The sequence below is a fragment of the Lepidochelys kempii genome, chromosome 22 (genome assembly GCF_965140265.1).
Source record: "Lepidochelys kempii isolate rLepKem1 chromosome 22, rLepKem1.hap2, whole genome shotgun sequence".
NCBI lineage: Eukaryota > Metazoa > Chordata > Testudines > Cheloniidae > Lepidochelys > Lepidochelys kempii.
In genome coordinates this window covers 9631561-9652666 of record NC_133277.1, presented here as the reverse complement: position 1 = coordinate 9652666, position 21106 = coordinate 9631561, and the positions used below count along the sequence as shown (strand labels likewise).

Below are 21106 nucleotides of genomic sequence, written 5' to 3'. Positions count from 1 at the left end.
AGGATTTAGTCCTATGAACAGCATGTCAGGAGAAGAAATTCACCCGAGCGGAAATCAGGAAGCTGCTGGTATTCAGAGATCCTGCCCCAAAGAGCGAGGCTGCTGCGCTAAACTCCAGTGGCTGGTTTTCCAGGTACCAGGGTTGCGCCAGGCAAAGCGTCTTTCTGTTTTTCTTCTCTTTTCTCTGCCTCTTCTTTCCCTCGTCTTTTTCACAGCACCTTAGATCCTGTAGATGTTCTTTCCTTCCATCCTCTGTCTTTTGTTTTAAATTCTATTTTTCAAGTAATGGGGTTTAATCTCTTGATCCCTCAACTCGTGGAGCTCAGGGAATTAATGGCTTGAAGTAAACTATAAGCTCAGTGCAGTTAAACTCAGTGGAGAGAGGACCTTGGGGCAGGCAAGGAGGAAGGGCGATGTTCAAGCTTGCATAGCCAGCATTGGCTAAGGTGTAGGAGGTTAGTGTCATGTCAGGAAAACCGCATGGTTTGCAGGTGGGAGCCTGGCTTTTCACCCTGTGGTGCCCCTTGCATTTCATTTACTCTCTCTGGTACCTGGAAGCTTTAAATCCTTAGAAACCCAATTAGCCCATTCAGCACTGTTGTTGGTTGCTGACTTCTGGAGACTGGATGAATGGGTCAGAGAGGGGTGCTTATATTGGAGGGGCGTCTGTAGTAACAAAATCAACCCCAAATCAATTCTGTTGTGGCTTTTAAAAATATATATGTATATATCATCTCGTGTGAGTGTGTGTGTGTGTATATATATATATGTATATTTGTATATGTCTCCAACCAATCTAATATAGCCAGGATACCTTGATGAGCTATAGGGAAGTCACAGGACAATTCTGTGTTAGAGCACTGTTGTCTGCGCTTTTATGCAGTGTTTTCATCTGCTTTGTTTTTTTCTTTTGTTTCTTCCCCCTTTCGTTTCCAGCCACGTTTGGTTTTGGGTTTTTTGTTTGTTTGTTTGTTTCCCCACTTCTTCTCCTTTGGCATTTTTGACGTGCTGATGTGTTGCGGAGCTCGGCTCCTTGCGGGTGTTGTTAACTGCTTTGTTTTTGATTAATCTCAGCTATCTGGGCAGTGTTGTCGAGACAAGCTTCTCCTCAGCTCAATAGGTAAGGGTGATCCATGTCCGAAAGGATGGCGTGGGGGCTGTCGGAGGGTGGTGGGGAGCGGGGCGTGGAAGGGGCTTTTCCAATCCCATCTCGTCCTTTAAAGGGGAATAAGGAATTGTAAAATACTAGGACAAAACCTTTGCACACATGGTCTCTGTGGCTTTTGGATTTCCCCACTCACCAGTGCCTCAGGGCTATCATGGGTTCAGAGAGGCCTACCTATGGTCGGGATACAGGTAGAAAGACTTGGTATGGCTGTGACTTTTGTGGGGGCAAGCCTAGTGAGGAGGGGAGACCGCTCCTCATTCTGTATTGTGTAGGGAGGTGCATGGTCTAGTGGATTGAATGGGGTTGGGAGCCAGGAACATGTAGGTTCTAATCGCAGCTCTGCCACTGACTCGCATGACCTTGGGCAAGTCGCTTCACCTGTCTATGCGTCCAGTTTCCTCCTCTGGCAGTGGGGATAGTAATATGAGTGGCAAGAAATGGTCTGTGAAAGTGTTATATAAATGTTCAGTGCTATTTGAAAATGAAATCTTAAAATACTGGATTTATCATACGGATACAAATAAGGGACTAAGAATACAAAACGGGCACATGCTCAGCAGCACCTAATAGTAGCTCTCTGTTTGACATCAGCTAGCAAACAGTTAGTTATTTGGGACCATGATCTCATTCCATGAATTCAGTGAAGGGAATCCAATTTCAAAATACTTCTCCAATTTTATTTTAATAGCCGAGGGTTCCCCCCTCGCCTTCATTCCCAAAATTCCTAAATTGTATTAAACTGGAGGAGTTCTGGGGTTTTTCCTTTTGCAGATTGCAGCAGTACGCCGCGTAGCTTCAGCTCATCAGTGTTAAAGCTTTGTTTTGAACTGTAATAATTCAATTACAATAGAAGTCTCATCTCTCTGAAATTTTCCTCAATGAAACCTTGCAAGTTGGCTTCAAACCTAACCAGGATTACAGTGACTTAAGCAAATCTTGCAAGATTTTTCCAGGAAAATACCTCTTGGAGACTTTCTGGGGGCAGTTTCACAGATGTAGCAAGGTCCTGAAACTGAAGACAGAAATAGGAACTTGTTTCCAGACTCCTTTGTAGTGTTTGAGCTTCCTCCTCGTCTTCTGTCCACTGAGTTCTTCAGTGCACTAAGCTTGATTTTACCCCTTACTAACTCTGAAGACCAGAAGAGAAGGTCAACTGAAGTGACATGCTGGGCCAATACCAACTGTGATGGCTACCAGGGATGCAGTGTCCCAGGTCTGCTTTTATTTCCACGATCGGAGAGCCTGCATGCACCCACGGAGCAGCAGATTCACAGACACTCTCAGCTGCTGATCAAAGGGTGAGATATCCAGCTCCTAGCCCCAGCGTGGGCCTGCGTGGCGGGATAAGAGACCCACCGAGTGTTGCGTCACAGCTTAGTGAAAGCAGCAAGTGACACTCGAAGGGATACAACCCTCCTAGCTCTCGCCGAGAAGTGTGATGAGGGAGACAGATGGGGATGTCAGGAGGGTGTGTTGCGGGGGGGTGGGAGGGCAATACAGAGTTGGACGTTCAACCAGGGGAGAGAATTAGGTGTCGGAATGGTGGGTCTATCGCACTGAGGCCCATCTGGCTGGCGGGGAGTGCAGAGGGCGACTGACAGAGGGAGCAGGGACTTCTTTACCACTGTGTCCTTTTGGAGCATTGCCCTCATAGCTGCCAACCAAACCGCTTCAGTCCTTTCTGCAGAGCTTCAGAAGCCACTGAGAGAGAGGCCCTCCTTTCGGGGTGTTCTGTTTAGCCCTGGCAGCCTTGGAAACTTTCTGCCCCACACCCCACTCCAGGTACCCATGGCAGCCCTGAAGCCTTTTCAATCCTCTTCTTGCACCGATTCCAGGCCGAGATATTCATGCGTGCCTATAAAAGTTTTCCGCAGCAGCCAAGCCACAAAAATGTCCACCGGCAAAGGCCAGGGACTGAAATGCATCTTACTCTGGGACTTGGGTGCAGAACTCATTGTAATCGAACCTGGGTTCACTGACAGTCTCTCCCTCAGCTAGAGGAGGGAGAGAGCCATTATCTCGAATGGGGAAGGCAGAGGGATAATAAATCCTGCACGCTAATAAGAAAGGAATCCCATAAACAGCACAGCCAAGTAATTTCTTTCTGATTTAGGGTTGTAAAATTGTCAGTGGATCAGAGCACTGGAGCTATATACCAGACTAGCCAGGTTTTATGCCGCAGTAATGAAAGCGGGGAGGGGAGACGTGGTTTACCAGCTCTGTGGTGGCTTACCCATCAGCAGCGGGGCACTGCTAGCAGGTGAATGGGATCTCCTCTGTGGGGATGCATGCAGATCAGGCAGATGGGGGCAAATAGAGGGATACAAGTGACTCTCTGCATGCGGTGTTCATTTATAATCCCCTGACATGGCTGGAGTGGGAAGGCTTTTGCAATATCTCTTGCTGTGCGAAGGGCAGGCAGGTTTTATTTAAGGGTGTGGGTAATTTTATGCCATGATCCAATTAACTTTCCCCTTTCTTTTAATTGAACCCAACGTGGCCTGAACGTCTCCTAACGGGGAAGAGTTGGTTCTGTCCTCTCGCTGCGGTAGGAAACCCAAAACCCACAGGGAAGGCAGGCGAGCACCTGTGTTACCTCGGCATCCCAGGCTGTCCAGTGCTGGCAACCCCAGCTCCGCTCCTCCCGTGGGACAGCACAGTCAGCAGCTGGCGTGCAAAGCTTCTGGTGCCTCCTAGGAGCAAGTGGCAAAGCCATGTCCATCCCATGGGGGAGGGAGCTGCCCCACCCCCAGCGTGGGGGGGACGACGACTCCTCACGTTGAGTCGGAAACGAGTAGGTTCCCCTTTAAAGACCGTCTGTGTGCTGATCCTCTACATGTGTTTCATAGCCACTCTCGCTTGGAGAAGTTGAGTCCTCTTGTCTGAGTGGTTTTTTTTTTTTTTTTTTGTTCGTTGGTTTTATTTTCTCACTCCTGATTTCATTTATCTTTTTTCCCCCGCTGTGATCTTTTTTTCTTCCTGTCCTCTCCTCTCCTCTCCCACCCCTCTTTTCCTCTCCTTTCTCCCTTGTTCCTCTCCTGTCAGCATGGTGAAGTCCGTTGTGTAGATGAGTTGTGCTGTCTGCAGACCTGTAGACGGGATGCCCGCTGTTATCCGCTCCTTTTTATCTCATTGCGGTGGGGGTGGCTTGGTAGCAGCTCTGTGGAAAGGGAGTGACTTCTGTGTTTTTCTAGCATCTTTGATTTTGAAGGATCCTAAGCCGATCCCAAGTGATATACCCACAGCAGCCTCTGGGTTGGAGGCAGCAATCAATTCCGCACAAGACTGGAGGGGAAGAGGGAACTCCTACTCCTAAGAAAAGTCTCATGGGATCTTTAGTGTCCATGCAGCACACAACGGATCTTAGCTTGTAATATTTCCTTGCATGAAAGAACCCATGTATATCAATGGAGTTTATAATCTTGGAAGGGTGAAGGATGGAGTAAACCTAGCCAGGATTTGAACCTGTGGGATATAGGCTGTCTAGATGGTTTCTCAGACTGGACCTTTACATGCCAAGCAGTTGCCTAAATTCTCTGCCTGTTTGCTCAAGGGAAGAGAGGCAGGGAAGATGTGTGGGGAGGGAAAACTTTTTTTAAATTGCACCCTGGGGTCTTCCTGCCTCTTCTTATGACTTGGCTTCCCATTCTGGTGGAGGTGGGTTGCAGTTCTGTCCTGGGCTTTGTCTGCTACTCTTCTAACCTCCGACACGTAAAGGCATTTGAAGAAGAGCAACAGAGATTCTTTGCTGGGTTGGACTAGTGGAGCTGCTCTCTTAGCCTAGGGATAAAGCCCTTCTTGCTATGGATACTGGAGACTCTTGTTTCAGCTCCACTGAGGAGGAGTGGTGAGGCGTGCAAGCTTTGTTAACTCGCTCTTCTAGATATTGTCCTTTGCACACTCAGGAGCTGGCTGCTTTGTGCACTCCCTCAATAACGGTGAGGCACCTTCAGTAACTTTCTGTCCATATGGTTCTGACTCATGCTCATCGGGAAGTGTGGTAAATTGAAGACCAGGAGAATGTCTCCATTAGTTCTTCTGACCCAAACCTGATGCTTTGCAGAGTCTGGGATCTGAGTTCACTTCGGAACCTTGTAGAAAGTACCTGCTGCATTTTTAAAGCTACCTTCAGTGCTTCAGAGTGAATAAGTACAGGGGCAGGTTCCTTTGCATCACACATGGTGTATTCTAGATGGTCTTTTTGCATAGGCTGCTGCCCAAAACACTACAGAAGGGGCAGGAGGCATGAGAGGTCTTTTGCCAGTCTTGGAAACAACCACAACAGGAGAGTTGGAGTTGACTGCAGAAATAAAGGGTGGCAGAGAGGCTCTAAATCTGTTGGCGAGTAGCTGTCCTTTCCTCTGCTATTGTCCACTCTTTACATCTACGACGCCTGAGGTCAAACTCTATTTATGGTGAAATATGGGTTTAGTGTGCTCGTGATGTGTGGCTGGAAATGGAGGAGTGGGGAGTCCTATTTTAGAGAACAAATGGAAATGAGTTTGATGGCGTTTCATGCTAATGTCTAGTGGGCATTTTTCTAGCATCGTAAATGTCACAGTTGCTGATATCTTCTTTGAAGAGGCACATGGAGAAATGGCAGGGGCTGCTACAGGTCAAGGCCGAGCGATATCGCTATAATTGTGTGGCAGTGGGGACCAGCAGCAGATTAGGTGCTGCAGGTTAGAACTGTTTCTCGGTTCAGGACTGAAAGCGCAGGAGCTGTTGGGCTGGAGTAACAGGGGTCAGTCTTGGTCAGGACTGAGTTCCATTGTCAGAACCATTTGGAGAAGTTCACTCCGTACCTGCCTGCATATAGCAGCCACACACTTGCTTGTATCCCGTTGATCTAAAACTGAAAACTCTCTCAGTAAAATAAGGCATGGAGTAATGTGTGCGCAAGCTGGGTGCAGAGGAGGGCAACCGCTAGCCTTGTCGGTACCAGTTGTTGTTCAGCAGCACAACATAATGTGCGGCTCATCAGAGAACACCAAATAGAGAAATGTTACGGGAGCACGAGCTTCTAAAATGAAGCTATAACCCTGCGTTCACCATTGGAGGCAAACGTTGGCTTACTGAAAGGAATTGAACTGTCGTCCCTTCGCTCTTACGCATCCTAATTCTAGTCCATCCGAGGAGGGTGAAATTCTCACTTGGCTCCAACAGGAGGGAATTGTGGCTTGTCTAAAAAGGGGTTTTGTCCTCTGCTGAAGTTAATGCCGCCTGCTTTGTGGGGAGTTCCAGCTATTCCATCAGAGATGGTCCTGGGGATCTGTCTCTTGGCACATTAGTCAAATCTTGATGTCTCTGCTTGAGCGGTGAACATGAAAGGGGCTGTTCTATACCCTAAATCTTATGGCTTTAGTTGCATCTGCTGGTGCCCAGCTGCTCAGTCAAATTGCTCATTATGTTCCATATGCTTCTCAGTGCTGTTAGCAAAATCAAGAAACTTTGCCAGTCATATCAGTGTCTTTAAACACGTTGGAAGTCACCAGCCTGCAGTATTCGAGCAAAGCACCAACTGCTACAAAAGTCCGTTCCCATGTCAGCTCGTCTTGTCCCAGCGTAAAGTCTCACCATGCCACTGTGGCCTTAACACCAAAATGCAATGAGGGACGTAGCATTGAGTTATGGGAAGCCCGGTTCTGTATATATTAAATACTCAGGGAGTTCCCTCCTAGAACAAATCTCAACTACAGTGAGATGCTACCAGCTGAACAGGATGAAAATAAAGAATAATCTCCACATCCAGATTTTTCATAGCTAAATGGATGGAATACCCTGAATTCGGCCCACAGATACCTAACTCCTCTGTGATGTCTTTTTTCATGGAATATTGCAATACTTTAAGCCTCACAAACCCCATGTGCGGTGGGTATTCTCTTTATTTTGCAGATGGGGAAATGGAGACACATTGAGGGATAAGTTACTTGGCCAAGCTCTTGCAGTGACTGAGCAGAGAACAGAATCCAAGTATCTACTCCAACACCCCCCCCCTTCTTTCAGTGCTCCCCAGACCCATTCAGCACCAGACTGATGTGATTGCAACCAGGGATTGGGTTTCATGTGTCTTGCAAGTTCTTGTGTTTTGCAAGGACCCATGCAATTTCCGGCGTCTTAAATTCAGGGTTAAAGCCTAAGCCTTAACCTAACTGAGAGTGTGTGTGTGTTTTTTGTAGTTTGCTTTTCTCTTTGAGCATTGAAAGGAAGGACAAATCCTCCTCTTCCTGACCTGCTGTTGGGTCAGAGGCTGGCTTCTTGATTAATACTCCACATTGTACAGAAAGAGCCTTCTACGTATTGGATTTATCTCTGGGAAGGCTCCAAATGACCGGATGGCCGCTAGAGTATCTGACAGTGGCATCTAACAGTGAAAGAGAGCTGCTTTGGTTTATGGCCATTTACAGTGCGGATTCCCCACAGACAATCAGGCAAACCTTTCATATTTTCTCCATAGATGGCACTTTTATCTGTGGGAAAAGCACTGGCTAATGTAATCGTTGTCTTTGTCCAAATCTTCTGCTGCTCCAGCCTGCCCTATTGGCTCTCTCCATCTCTTTGTATGGGAAAACTAGAATTCTTCCACTTCTTTACCGTAGGCTGCCCTGCAGCAGGCATGTAAATGTGAGTTTTGCCTCTGAACATGTCGTCTTCCATCAACCCCACACTTATCGGTTCCATCTTGGTTTCTTCTGCTGCCTTGAAGATGAGCACAGGAGAGTCAATGGGAGTGAATGAGAATCCCAGTGTGCTGGACTGCTCTTGGTTAATCTCAAATGCAGTGAACTGTGAACAGAAGACCAGCTCCGATTTGGGTTCAGATTAACCCATGCAGGGGAGTGTTACTGAAATGTACATGAGCTGACACATAGACACCCCATTCTTGCTCCCATTGCCCAGTTTCTCTTTCTTTGAACCCTCAAGTTGATGGGTGAAAGGTGTAAGTGCAGTATTCCTTGCTGGTGCTAACTCTTTGAAACTGCCACCCGGCAAAGAATTGTTGCCTTTATTTTCCTCTTTCTCTCAGGAAACGTTACGAGCTACCCCTCTCTTAGCAGGTGTTTTGAGACGATTTGATCAGTGGTCTCCAGTGAGTGAGTAATGATACCAAAAGAACATCTCCTCTGACTTGGAAAGGTGTGACAGAGGGAGGGGGAATGTACTGGAGGCTCGGTGGATTAAATCTGTCCTTTCATCTCAGGAGAGCTGGGTTTGAGTATTGGCTTGATCTCACAGCGAAAACTACTTTGTGGACCTGGCCTACTCACTTTTATGTGAAAACTTGAGAATATATAGTAGGACAGACTTCATCCTGAGGGAATGCTTTTCCTATACTCACCTGGCCCCAGTATCCTGTCTTCCAATAGCTAGTCAGGGAAGGACTGGCAGCCTGGAAAGAAATGCACAAAAAAACCTTTATGCAAAGAGCCCATTTCCCATGCACCAAACTCTAGAGAAAACATTGACCTTGTAACAGGCTTTGGTGGAAGAATAAACCAGACGGAGAATAAATCCGTGAAATGAGCTGGGGAAACTTGCACTACTGAACCCCTGAATGAAAATCCCGTTGTAGGAAATAGAGATCTGCCCCCTGCCGCCCCTCCCCCCCCAGTGATAAAATCTTGTAACTACTTTAATTTCAAAGTCATGGTATGTCTTATTCTACTGGGGAAGAAAATCAGAACCCTGGCATCTATCCTCAGTTCTTACTTTATGGTGTGTGTTGTGGCCCAGAGCTGTGATCCTGGAAGGGGGTACCAACTTGCCAGCCCCAGAAATGCTGGCTTGTAAACTCTGTGTGTTTCTGTTTGCCATTTGGTCCCTGTTTTTGCTGTGGGGCTGGGGAAGGGAAGGGTCACTGCTTGTAGTCTGTCTGGGCCACTGTTGCCGTAGCCGGCGGCGCACACAGCGGTAACATGAGTGCCGCTGTCCTGTTACCATACGCCTTTTGCTTTCTCTTTCTTTAAAGGGGTTTGACGCGGGTTCCCAGAAGTGCCTTGCCGGACATAGGATCTGCCCATCGCTACCTACTTTAATGGTTTTGAAATTACAGAAACAAATGCATTTTTAAGACGTGAGCCTCGGTACCGGTTGTCTTACAGCATGGCTCTTCCAATTCCTCCACAGCATAGCCATCAGCAGGCATTTGATTCTGTCCACAGGAACAGCCAGGGCTGGAGCCTAACACCTCTCTCTAAACTTTGCCAGTTTCTGCCTGACCTACGCTCATCCATGGTATGAGAGGGAGGGAAACAGTGGACAGGGAAGTGTGTGTGTGTGGTGGGATGGGGAACTACAGCTGTCCCAAAGGCAGTGAGTAGATGGTGTCATGTTTCCACCAGCATCGTATTTAGCTCCAGTGCAGCCGGCTGACCTTATTCCATTGGCCCAGGGTTTCTCACATTTTCCTTTCCATGGCAGAGGATGACCGGTCCCTCTCCACCCGAGATCTCTTCTGGCTGGAGTGTGACAGGGGGCCACTGATGGCACGTGTCTGCTTTTCCTTTCTAGAGAACGTCCATCTCCATCCCGGAACGCTGCTGCACCTGAGAGGCTCGAAGCTCTGAAATACCAGCGGATAAAGAAGCCCAAAAAGTCATCCAAGGGCTCCTCAAAATCCAGAAAACAATCCAGTGAGTGTGAGGATCACAAGACTCCCCACTAGTCTCCCTGTCCATCCTCCGTTTGAGGCCTGGTGCAACGCTCATTAAAGTCTCTGACTCTAATGGGAGTTGACTCAGGCCGGTGGACTGTAGGTCTCTATTTGAGCTACTATAAAACCTGTGTTTTATTCTCTTGCTCAACTATTCCTTATAAAGGAAGCCGGCTCTTTTTCCACGAGGCCACCAGGGCTTCCTAGTTCCTTTCAGCTGTAAAACGGAAGGCCCCATCTCCTGGTTTTTGGTTTTTTTTTTTTATTTTCCTTGGGATGTTACTCCAGATCTTAGTCCAGAAGAGGAAGGGGATAACTTCCCTTTGTAGTCCTGAAACTAGCTGGAGAGCCCTGGAATGACCCTTCTTCCAATGCCTTTAGTGGCTCTCTATCCATTTAAATTCAAGATCCTCCTACATCTCTCCACCTACATCTCTGCTGTCATTTCCTCCTGCTCCTTCTCCAGCCCCCATCTTCTCCTCAGGTCCTCTTCCCTTTGTCTCCTCCTCCCCCGCCAAGCTATGTGCCTTCCCTCGCACTGTCCCCTACACTTAGAACAACCTTCCTCTTCCTATCCTATATCAAATCCCTCCAAAAATCCTCCTCACTCAGCTGAGCATCCTGTGTTAACCTTCTCCCCAGCCAAACCACCGAGGCTGGTACGTTGTCCTGACTTAGACTGTGAGCTTCCCAGGGCCGGGCCCAGGCATTTGTTTCACACGCGCTGTAAAGCACCACATCAGCTCGTGGCATTGTTATAGGTAACTAATCCTCTTTATCTCTTGTCCTCCTCCTTCTCTCTCCCTCTTCAGATGGTTCTGCCTCCCAGGTTCAGCACCTTCCCAACTCTCAGGTACTGTCGCCTGACGAAGCGGTCTCCCTCCGCAAAAAGAAGAGACACTCTCGTCAGGATCCCTTCGCTCGCCTCTCCGCATTGAAGGATGACCTTTGCCACCGGCAGCTCCCTGAGGACCAGACAGCTATTCTCAACAGCGTGGACCACGATGATTCTGGCGGGCATGCCACCTTACTTTAGCGTAGCACCAGCCAGCGAAGGTTCAAAGGTGGGGGGGAGGAGGGAGAGGAGATCTCATGAGCTACAGACGCGTGTGGGGAGAGATGGGGTGTGAGCGTCAGCCTGGGTTCTCATACCAACAAGCTGAATGTGCAAAAGCGATCGTATTTCACTGGGTGCACACAGTCTGTTTGGTATCACATCCAGGAAACCCAGCATCCAGTCTTTGCCCACTGGGAGAGGCTCTCCCTTTCATAGGACACCTTCCATTTAGTGCGGATCGTGGGGTGGGGTGGGAGGGAGGAATATCCTAAATTAGAGGGATGGAGGGAAAAATACCCTAGCCTCACCCACCCCCTGCCATTTGGAACAGGAAAAGGTGAGATTGGGGCTTGCAGGGCTCAGAGTGAGAGGGATTCAAACTTAGTGTTGTCATAAGAGTCTGTTGTTCCTCGAATCCCCCTCTCTCTGCTACGGCTTCAATTTTATGAGTGCTGGAAGAAGGATGAGATTTTACATCTTGGTTTCCAAAAGTTATGTATAGATTTAAAAAAAAAATCATAGATGCAGTTTGCAGTGTATATTTATACAGTGTGTATTTAGGTAGGAACATGGAAGTAAGCAAATGGCCTGAACTCACAGGAATCATTTGGATTCCACAGAAAACAATGAAATGACACACAACAATCCAGATTGGAACCGATGACCCAGTTAATCTGATTATTTTAGAATAATGCATTACAAAATTATCCCAGAAAAATTTACCCGTGCAAAATCTCATTGCCTCTCCAACTTTTGGCCCAAGGATGATGGATAACAAAAACACAAATTATATTTTACTTCCATCCAAAACCCTCCCCCAAAACTCCAGGATAAGTAGATGTGTGAAATCTTGCAAGGTCACACACAAGCGCACTCTCAAAACTTGTTAATTTTAAGGTAACATCTCTTTGCAAACCTGCAAGGATGGGGGTGGAGGGCGGAATTTAAATCCGAGGATCTTCAGTCTCAAACGAGGCTTTTGTCAATGTTGAGGAGGGGGTTTAGATTGTCAATTTATTGTTAGTGATGTTCCGTAGTTCACTTTGTAAGATTAATGAAGTCTTCGAATACAAGAGCTCACGACAGGAGTGTTTACAGTCTTTAAGCTTTGCTGCCGAGTGAGGAGAGAGCTCGGACTTTTTTTCTGCGTGGAATGTGAATGGAAATGGTTCTGCTGGTGCACCCCACCAAAAAGCCCTGGCTGGGATGATTTAGTTGGGGATTGGTCCTGCTTTGAGCAGGGGATTGGACTAGATGACCTCCTGAGGTCCCTTCCAACCCTGATATTCTATGATTCTATGAACTTCAGTCTGCATCTTCCAATCTGTTGCCCCACTGATGGATGTGAACCAGGCAAACACCACAACGCCTGAGAAAAGGCTTTTGGAAGGTAACTTTTGGTCCCCGGAGCTGAATAATTGCTTCTAGCTGCAAGCAGTAGAAACAAATTCCGTCACCTTGCATCAGTTCTAAATATGTTGCTGATATGTCCCCTCCCCTGTTCCACCTCCGCCCCAGTTTTAGAATGAATGTGATGCATTGGGTTTTAACACTCCCAGGATTCAGTCTGAGGAGTTACGTTGTCATCCTTTTACCAATGCCATTCCAGCTCTTCGCCAGAGTGTATTTTTGATTCAGATTAGTTGAAGACCGATTCACATGTCCATCAGTTTCTCTCTGGATCGCATAGGTCTATATACGAGCGGCAGCTCTGGTGTAGTGAATGGAATGGGAGGCTAGGAGTCAGGATCCCTGGGGTGTCTTCCTGGTTCTGCCACTGACTCATTGTGTGGCCTTGGGCAAGTCACTTAACCACCCTGTGCCTCAGGTTCCTCATCTGTAAAATGGAGATAATGATACTTAAGCTCCTTTGTAAAGCACCTAGAACTCTACAGATGGAAAGTGCTATATAAATGCTAGGTATTATTATATTCCAATATTGAAAAATATTTAGATACTTTCTAAGTGGCAAGATCAAACAGTGCATCCAGGTCTTTGTGTATTTCATCCCTTGTGCTGGAGTGTGAAGATGGTAGCCTGCCTGGGAATAAAACAGTTACGCTTTTTAAAGTATTTCATGTGGGTGTTTTTTTGCTTTAAGTGAATTCAGGATGTAGAAACAGTCTCAGGTGAATCCTGGGAGGACCTAGGTACTTCTTTGCACAGAATCTCCACAGCCCAGGCCTTTCACTTGCGTACTTCCCAAGGTGGGTGGGGGTGTGTGTGTGTGTCTGTGTTTGGTTTTTTAAGTGGGATGGCCACAACACTTTCACCAGTCTTGCTGTGGTGAACACGTGCTTTGACTATTATACTTGCTAATGGTTGAACCTCAAAGGGCTCAGTGGCTGGACGAGGCATCCAAGAGTTTCAGATGCTTTGTAAAAATGAACAGTTTAGATCAAGCAATATCAGTGAGTCAAGTGGCTGGGTGAAATTTAAAAATTTCACCAAGTAGTATCCCAGGAAGACTTTTATGAAGGTTTTTGTTTCCAGTCGCATCAGATATTCAGAAACCACAATAATAATAAAAATGGGTAAAATTTTTCAAACATCAAAATCCTGATTAGGCTCCAACCACATCAGAGAGAGCTCTGTGATAAACAGTGGTATTTTTTTCCAACTTAAAGAATTCCATCCAACAGGAGACAGATTTGCTCACAAGGGAGAGGAGGATACTCTGTGTAAAATCTGAATCTCGAGCAGGGATTGGGGCATTTTGGCAAGCATACCGTTCATGGCCCTGGCTAGGTGAGAAACCAACTTTGCCTGTGGCCCGAATGAGTATTTCTTTCTGTACTTTTAAGGATTGCCCTAGGCTCTACTAGGACCTGGATTGGATTTCATGTCACTTGCACACTAGGTGTAAAAACTGAGCCCATATGACATCAGCTCACTGACGTTAGTGCCAGATTGAAAAACAGAAACTGATTTCTAGCCCTGGTCCAACAGGCCAGCTGTTTTTTTTAAAAAAGACGTTTTCTCAACGGGGAAGGAAGCAGTTAGCAGTAGGTACCGTCTCAAAATTTTCCAGGAACTTCTGCCTTCAGGGTTCCCAATCTGTGGGTGTGTCCTCACGTATGCTAATGTCACAAGACTCTGGACCCCCTCCCGTCTGTGGCACAGAGGTAGGCTGTTTTACTACTGCTTCCAATCTCTAGGTGAAATTGGTCCCTGTGCAGAGGGGGTAGCACAATGTCTATGCACTACTTAAGTCTCTCTGAAGCTCTATTTTGATGAGGTGCATAGGCCTTCTGCTGACTCTCTGTACAGGGCAAACTTCACTTCACTTTCAAAGACCCTTCTTTCTTCTGCTCTTGCTTTGTAACCGTCCATGCAGGATGTTTACTTTTTGAGCATTTTCTGGGCTATTCGTGATAGCTCTTCATATTAACAGGGCAGTATCTTGGGTCTCTTGGGATGACGGTCTCCTCAAGGCCCTCTCACTGTCCTGATGTACGTAGCCCTAGAGGACTTAGATGCAGGGCCGACTGGCAGAATATGTCAGCTCACTTGGTCCGTCTTCTACAGGTTTGTTTCTTTTGCAGACACTTTGAGCAGAGAGCCCCCTGCTTTCCAGGGCCTTCAACCGTTAGCGACTGGAGCTGCTGCCCTCTGTCTCTTTCAGCTCTGTGAGCCATATAGAACCCAGGAAAGGGAAATCCAGCCAGTGAGCCTCTTAGAAGCATCTTTCCTTTTTCAAACTATTCTTCAGCCTTTACAGCTGCCTCCTCCCCATCTCCTTTACCTTAGTTACTGTTGTGGTTCATGTTTGGGGAAGAGGGAGATGCCGGGCACGACGGGAGAAAATATTGGCTCCCTTCAACCATAGCAAATGTGGCCTGTGCTCCGGCAAACGGCCTCTCCCCTCATTGTGGAAACTGCTTTCACAACCGTCTGGCTTTGATGGCCTTCACAAGCGGGTTTTCTTTTCACCTTGGCAACCTGGGACATTTGAGCTGTGCCAAAGGATGCCAAGCCTTCTCCCGTTTCCGCCCTGTTGAAAACCTTTTGCCTTTTTCTTGGTCAGCTGCAAACACAGCTTTTTATTTAACCTGGCAGAAAAATTCCTGGGTCGAATCCCCTTTCTGTAAAGCTGTCCTGGCTGGAAATTTTTGCTGTTTCATTAGCAAAATTATGGCCACTCCCCATGGAAATACAGCCCTTTTTATTGGTTTCCCTGGAAATCCCAGGCAACACCAAAAAACCCACTTTCACGGGACCTGTGGGACACCACCAACAGCAGGAATGTTTTTCATCTGGCTCCACCGAGCGCTCCTGCTTTGTCAAGCATGTAAATACCACAAGATCATAACATCAAATCCATCGATGCTTGCACCTTTTTGGGAAGTTGGTTTTCCTGCTGTGTAGAATATTTCTGTGTAAGAATTCTCCCCATCGCAATCCTTCAGCTCCTTTTCCACATAATCTCAGTTGCCAGATGTTTTTACAAGACAACTTTTCCTGTTGCAGCTAGGTGTGGTGGTTTGAGGACATGGGCAGCAATGTGGGGGGGGTGGGAGTGCAGGTGCATTGCTATAATTTCTGCAGCTCAACAGTGAAGCGGTACCTCAGATGTATACTGTATCAGCCGTGTAAGTACAAAATCAACTGACTGAAGCAGAAAAAGTTTGATTGACTTGAATAGTAGTATTTAAATCTGACTATACCCTAGACTTCCTTTTAAAACTGAGGGAGGGAGGAGCCAAGCAGAACTTCCTCTCTCACTATATTTTGTTAAGCAAATGTATATTGTCTCCCAGGATTGCCCCTGGATGCCCTGATGTAAAAGTTTTCTCTGCAAAGGGCTAGTTGTTGCACTCTGAGAAAAGAGGAGAACTGACTAAACTGCACTGTCAAAGTTTGGAGGGTTCCCCTGACCTCATCAGAGCGCAGGCTTTGTATGGCATTCCAGCTAGCCCTGCAGATTTGTTTTGAAAAAATTAGGCCCAACTCTTTGAAACTCAGATTTGCCTTGCAAATCTATTCTTTGTTCAGAACGTCTTATGTTTATAAGCAACGTGTACTGGTGTGAGGAGGGAGACTTAGTAAGTAGATTTGGGTGTTAATACCTGCATGTAAAGTAGGCACTTGAAGAAAAATGATTTTGCAGTTAAGGTACCGGACTGGAATTTGAGAGACCTGGCTTCTGTTCCCAGCTCTGCCATCGACTGTGAGAGCTTGAGTGAGTGACTTAATGTCTTTGTGCCTCAGTTTCCCTGCCTGTAAAATAAAGTAGGATTGTTTATCCCAATCTCAAGGAGGAGCAATGAGGCTTAGTTATTAATGTTTGTTTTTTATGATTTGAGACCTTCAGATGGAAAAGGCTATGACCTGTGTGGTCATGTTATGTATAGATACCATGGTATCTGGAGGCTATTATAAATTCACAGGATAGAAGTGCAGTGTATTTCTTCTCAGATGTCTAAATATGCTTTGTGAGTGCTGACCTATACCAGTCAGATGCTGCCCCCAGATGCAGAATTGAGCACCTTGTCTTTAACTCCCAGATTTCTTGGCTCTTCTTTTCACTAATCCAGGAAGTCCTGGTGGTGGGAATCCATGATAACTTTTCCAGTGTATGGAGTTTGCTACCTGAACAGCAACTGGAATACCTCCTTGGTCACTTACTTCCATTCTCCTGTTGTGAGTTTTGAAGGCTGTTCTCAGTATGTTGAAGGTGCTATGTCTGCTTGTGGTGTCTCAGTTTATCTCCACGGCACTGGACTGTGATTCAGCCGTACTTTCAGGGAGAATTGGAGACGACGATCCTGTTTCTCGTTTGGTGTGGAGGAAAAGCTGAGTCAGACATGCATGCAAATCGCAGGGAGTTGTGTGGTGATAGCTACTGAACTGCATATGTAATGTAGGCTTGGTAAGTGAAGTTATCCCCTTATTAAATGGAACTGAAAGGCCTGGTTTGAGCATGCGACTGGGTGCCAAGAGTTCTATTCCCATCTCTGCCACTGGCTCAGTCCGTGGCCTTGGGCAGGTCACTTCACTTCTCTGCTTCAGTTTCTCCATCTGTAAAGTGGGGACAATAATATTAATTTACCTACCTCACAGGAGTGTCGTGAGGATTCATTAGTTACTATTAGTAAATCCCTTTGAGGATAAGATGCACTAAAAATGCATATTTGATGGGGCTGGCCAGGGAGGGCTGAAGGACAGTCCACCAGTGCCGCTCCTAAGTCTGCCAGAGGGTCATTCTCTCCTCCTCCTCCTGTTCCAGCCGCTATCAGCTTGGCAGAGAGGCCAAACTGTAGTCCCAAATGCAAACTTCCTCCAAACACTTGGTCCAAACCTGCTTCTTAGTGGTTAATATCATTTGTGATGGGGACAGCATTTCTGATATCTTACTGCTTTAATCCTTTTTTTTTTTTTTTTAAACGAGAAGTTTCACTCATGGGTTTTAGGTGAAAAGCTAGACGTTTGGATGGACACTGAAATATTCCAGGTTTGTTGGATTTATTGTTTTGGAACAATTAGCTAGGCCTTGTCCACATGAGAGAGTTGGCACAGCTATAACTTGAGTCGGATTTTAAAATGATGTAGTTGAAATAGTGCAAAAGTTGGACACTCATATTTTGGGTTAAGAGTGGCTTATTTTCATTTAGTTAAACCTGCTTCTAATGGTTTTAAACAAAACTAAAATAAGTCTCCGGTTTAACTAGATCACTTTGAATTCTCACCTAAAATTATACCAATGTAACTTTCTCATGTAGACAAAGCTTTAAGGCGCTCTTAAACTGAAATAAGTGTGTTCACACAAGGGGAGTTGCATCCATTTAACTGAATAGGTTGGTACAAGTTTCTTGTGTAAATTTGGCCCTAGATTTATTTATGTGCATTTTTATCTCTCCTGTTCATTTGTATTACAGACGTGGAGCAGGATTTTTCCAACTTAGTACAACATATTAAGAAGGTGCAGGATTCTCTGGGCAATAAGCAAAAATCATGGCATTTGTTCAGGGACACTCGTGTGGATGCAAAATTCTTAAAGAAATTGGATTTCAGAGGCCGTAAAGGGTGAGATTCTGGTCCCTGATGCACTGGTGTAAATTTGGAGACCCTCCATTAACTTCAGTAAACAATCTAACTAAAAACAAACTTATCCTAAAAAAGGTACATTTGGGAAACGATCCCTGTTGGTTGAGGTCTAATGACAGTCTCATAAAAGCAGAAGCTGGATTTTAATAAATAGTGCCAAAGAGTTAATTGATGGATATCTAATGAATATGTAGTGCACAGCTTAATGTCTTGTCTGAGCTGTCCTGAGCCGCACCACTGTAGCGGCTGTGGTGTTAGTGTGAGGGATTAGTGAACACGCCTACGCGGGGACGTGGCATCTCCTAAAGAGGTTCACATTAGTCCCCGCAGTAAATATATGTGGGGACATCCATCTCTTCTGTAAATCCGCTGCAGTCAGTGCTGTTACCCCAGGGGTAAATATGGCCTGTTCTCCAGACTTGGGTGAATTTTATGCCCGGTGACTTTGCTTTCATTCTGAACTCTCTCTTTATTTGAGAGACAAACCATTTTTAGAATTGCTGCTTATTGTTGAGGAAGGAGGAGAGAGAGAAGTCCCTCTTGGGCTTTAAGGGGTCAAAAAGGCTAAGGAGGGGCTTGGATGGAGAGAGCATGGACGTGGTTAGTTTTCTCCAGCACAGGTTTGTCCTTGTCCAATGGCTTCTGGACAAGATGACTTCATTTGAGTCCGATGCTGCTGCTGTTTTAAAATCCCTCCTTGGACAGCAGCCGCCTGAGTGGATTGTTTGGGGTTTTAGAAAACTAATTTTTGTTACAATTGCTAGAATTTTTGTATTTCTTCAACTTTTTTGTCCTATGTCCCCACGAGGTAGCTGAGATCCCCCCCCGGATCGCTGGCTGTCCCAGCATTCAGGGACAGGACCTCCAGTGGCCCAGCTTAGTATTCCCTCCTCATGAATGGTTATTGGAGTCCCTCCATAATGAGTTTTCAGGCATTACTATATTAGCTGGGTCAGTTTTTTGGTGATCGTTTCATTTGTTTTTCCATTTGCCCTTCCGTTTGGGTGGTGGAAGCTTTCACTGAGCAATGTAGGGCCGGCAGCCAGGCCGATTATCCCAATTTAGGATGATTAAGTTTGGAATTAATTTTTCCTGGTGATCACTAGTGCAGAAATCCAACGCTTCTGGCCTGACAGTCCAGATAGGAGAGGCAAAAACTAGTAAAACTTTCTGGCTCATATTTAGCAGATGCTCTCTGTAGCAGGTTGGGTGGCTCCCTCTATCTGCCCTTTTATCAAAATGCTGAAGGCTCGTAAGCACTACAGTGATGTAAATAATAATAAGCTCTTTGATTTGGCAGCTGCTGTTGGTGCAGTGGATTTTAATGGTCAATGTTAGCTGCTGGGAAACGTAACTAACCCCAGCCCAGATCGATGGCTGTCCATTGCTTTTGGATAGGAGTCCTCAGCAAAATGAGGCAGTATCACCCTCTTTGCAATACGAAGTCTGTCAGTATACAGTGCACAGGCTAAGGATGAAGATGCACATAGGTGACTTTTCCCTTTTTGTTTTAGTGGTAGGCTAGAACCAAATCCATGGATCTAAACACGTCTGAACTTCGAGAAGTTTGGATCCAAGTCCAAACTCGATGGCTCAGGCCCGTCTCTACTTGGATTTGGAGGCTGCAGAAATAGTTTTCCAGTGAGGATGGACCATCAACTCCAACTTCCTCTATCTCCTCACTTTCTGTGAACCTCTTGGGGTTCACCAGTCACTCCAGCCTGGAGCTGGCAGTTGATCCTTCTATAGAAAGGAACATTTCTGAAGAACTGAAAGAGATGTACATAAGCGCTATATAAATAGGTAGAGAAACATAGGAGAAGAGGTAGATGTAGACGCACAGAATTCTGATATATTTGCATGTAAAGGGGATGTTGAGGGTGATGGGTATGAGGTGGGGTTGGGGGGAAAGTGAGGGAGGGAGAGAAGGGGATAGAAGCAATCAGACTCTAGGCAGGATATAGGAACAGAGACAGGCATGGAGCACCCCTCCCAGCTACTCCCCATTACGAGGGCCTGACCTTCATTTTGTTCCTCTGTCCCCACATCAGGACCTGCTTCTTTTTTCCTCTCTAACCATTGCAAATAATTTAAATCACCGAATCATGGAACCAAGATGGCAGCAATGGGATGCATTCAAGCTAGCCGGCCCAAGGAGAGGGGAGCTGCGTGAAAAAGGTGTTTAGCCCAGGCCCTGTCTGGACTGGGAAGGAACTGAGGCTTAGCAGAGAGGAGCAGCCTCTTGTACTGGAGCTAAAAGTCAGTGGGCCCTGGGCCCCATGAGGCACCAGTTTCTATGTGGTCCACAGAGACCTACATCTTCACTTGCTGTTTTGGGTCTTGGCCTTGTGTATGGACTCAGGCGGGGGAGAGGGCCACTGAACGGTGAGCTGGGGAGTGAGCGGGACAAGTCTGTGGCTGCTCAGGCAGTGTCGGTTTCCTCACAGACACATGATAGTTTTGAGGCCCATGAAGTGATCCCAGCAGGACAGAGTCCCAGGGACATTGGGCTGAGATGTGGGCTGAAAGGGTTCTCGCTTGTTTGCTACCTAGCATCTGAACTGAGAGCGATTTTGAAGCACAGAACACCCACAGCATTTACTGTGCAATCCTCAGAGACCTCATAACTACATCTCAGCGTGACCAGGAACAATATGTGCAAGAAACTGATTACTTGTGCCACCAGTCTCTCCGTGTGGCTGCTGGACAGTCGACTGTCAGCACGGTTTCTCACTTGGCAATACAAAATGGCAGCTTATTTCAGTATCGGCTCTTAGCAGAGGAGTTGGGTTGGCTTTGCTTCCTGTAGGCTGGCAAGGGCTACACTCTTCCAGCAGGGCTGTGAACTGCCACTGGTGGCCAAGCCAATGCCCCAGGAGGCCTCAGGATATCTTTGAAAGCAGCCTGTCCTGCTTTGTGGTGCATGCATGCATGTATGCAGATGAACATGGTGCGCATGGTCAGGATCCGTGTGCTTGCGTGAAAATGGATGCATGTCTGTATGACTAACCCCAGTGTGTGCATGTGTGGGGGTGATGTTTGCAGTGTTAGATATACTTACACAGTACAAGGAGAATTGAGACTATCTTGCTGCCAGCCACACACTAAGATCTGAGTTTGCTCCCTGTGATGTGCATTGGAGTCATTTGTCAGGAAGTGTGTTGTGGTGGGGAAGGGGTAA

The 21106-nt window shown here is 46.5% G+C and overlaps 1 protein-coding gene across 6 annotated transcripts in view; it reads left to right on the top strand.

Annotated features, from left to right (window-relative positions):
* Positions 1-19791, top strand: part of IGSF9B (immunoglobulin superfamily member 9B) — a 103016-nt gene extending 83225 nt beyond the window's left edge. For 4 of the 6 annotated variants that reach the window (XM_073320740.1, XM_073320739.1, XM_073320738.1 and 1 more), the window contains exons 19-20: positions 9680-9801; positions 10634-19791. In XM_073320740.1, the coding sequence (XP_073176841.1) occupies positions 9680-9801; positions 10634-10857 (346 nt within the window). In that variant the 3' untranslated portion in view covers positions 10858-19791. Of the gene's footprint in view, positions 1-1074; positions 1121-9679; positions 9802-10633 lie in introns of those variants that run through there. The other 2 variants (XM_073320742.1, XM_073320741.1) reach the window with 2 other exon arrangements.
* Positions 19792-21106: the final 1315 nt, after the last annotated feature.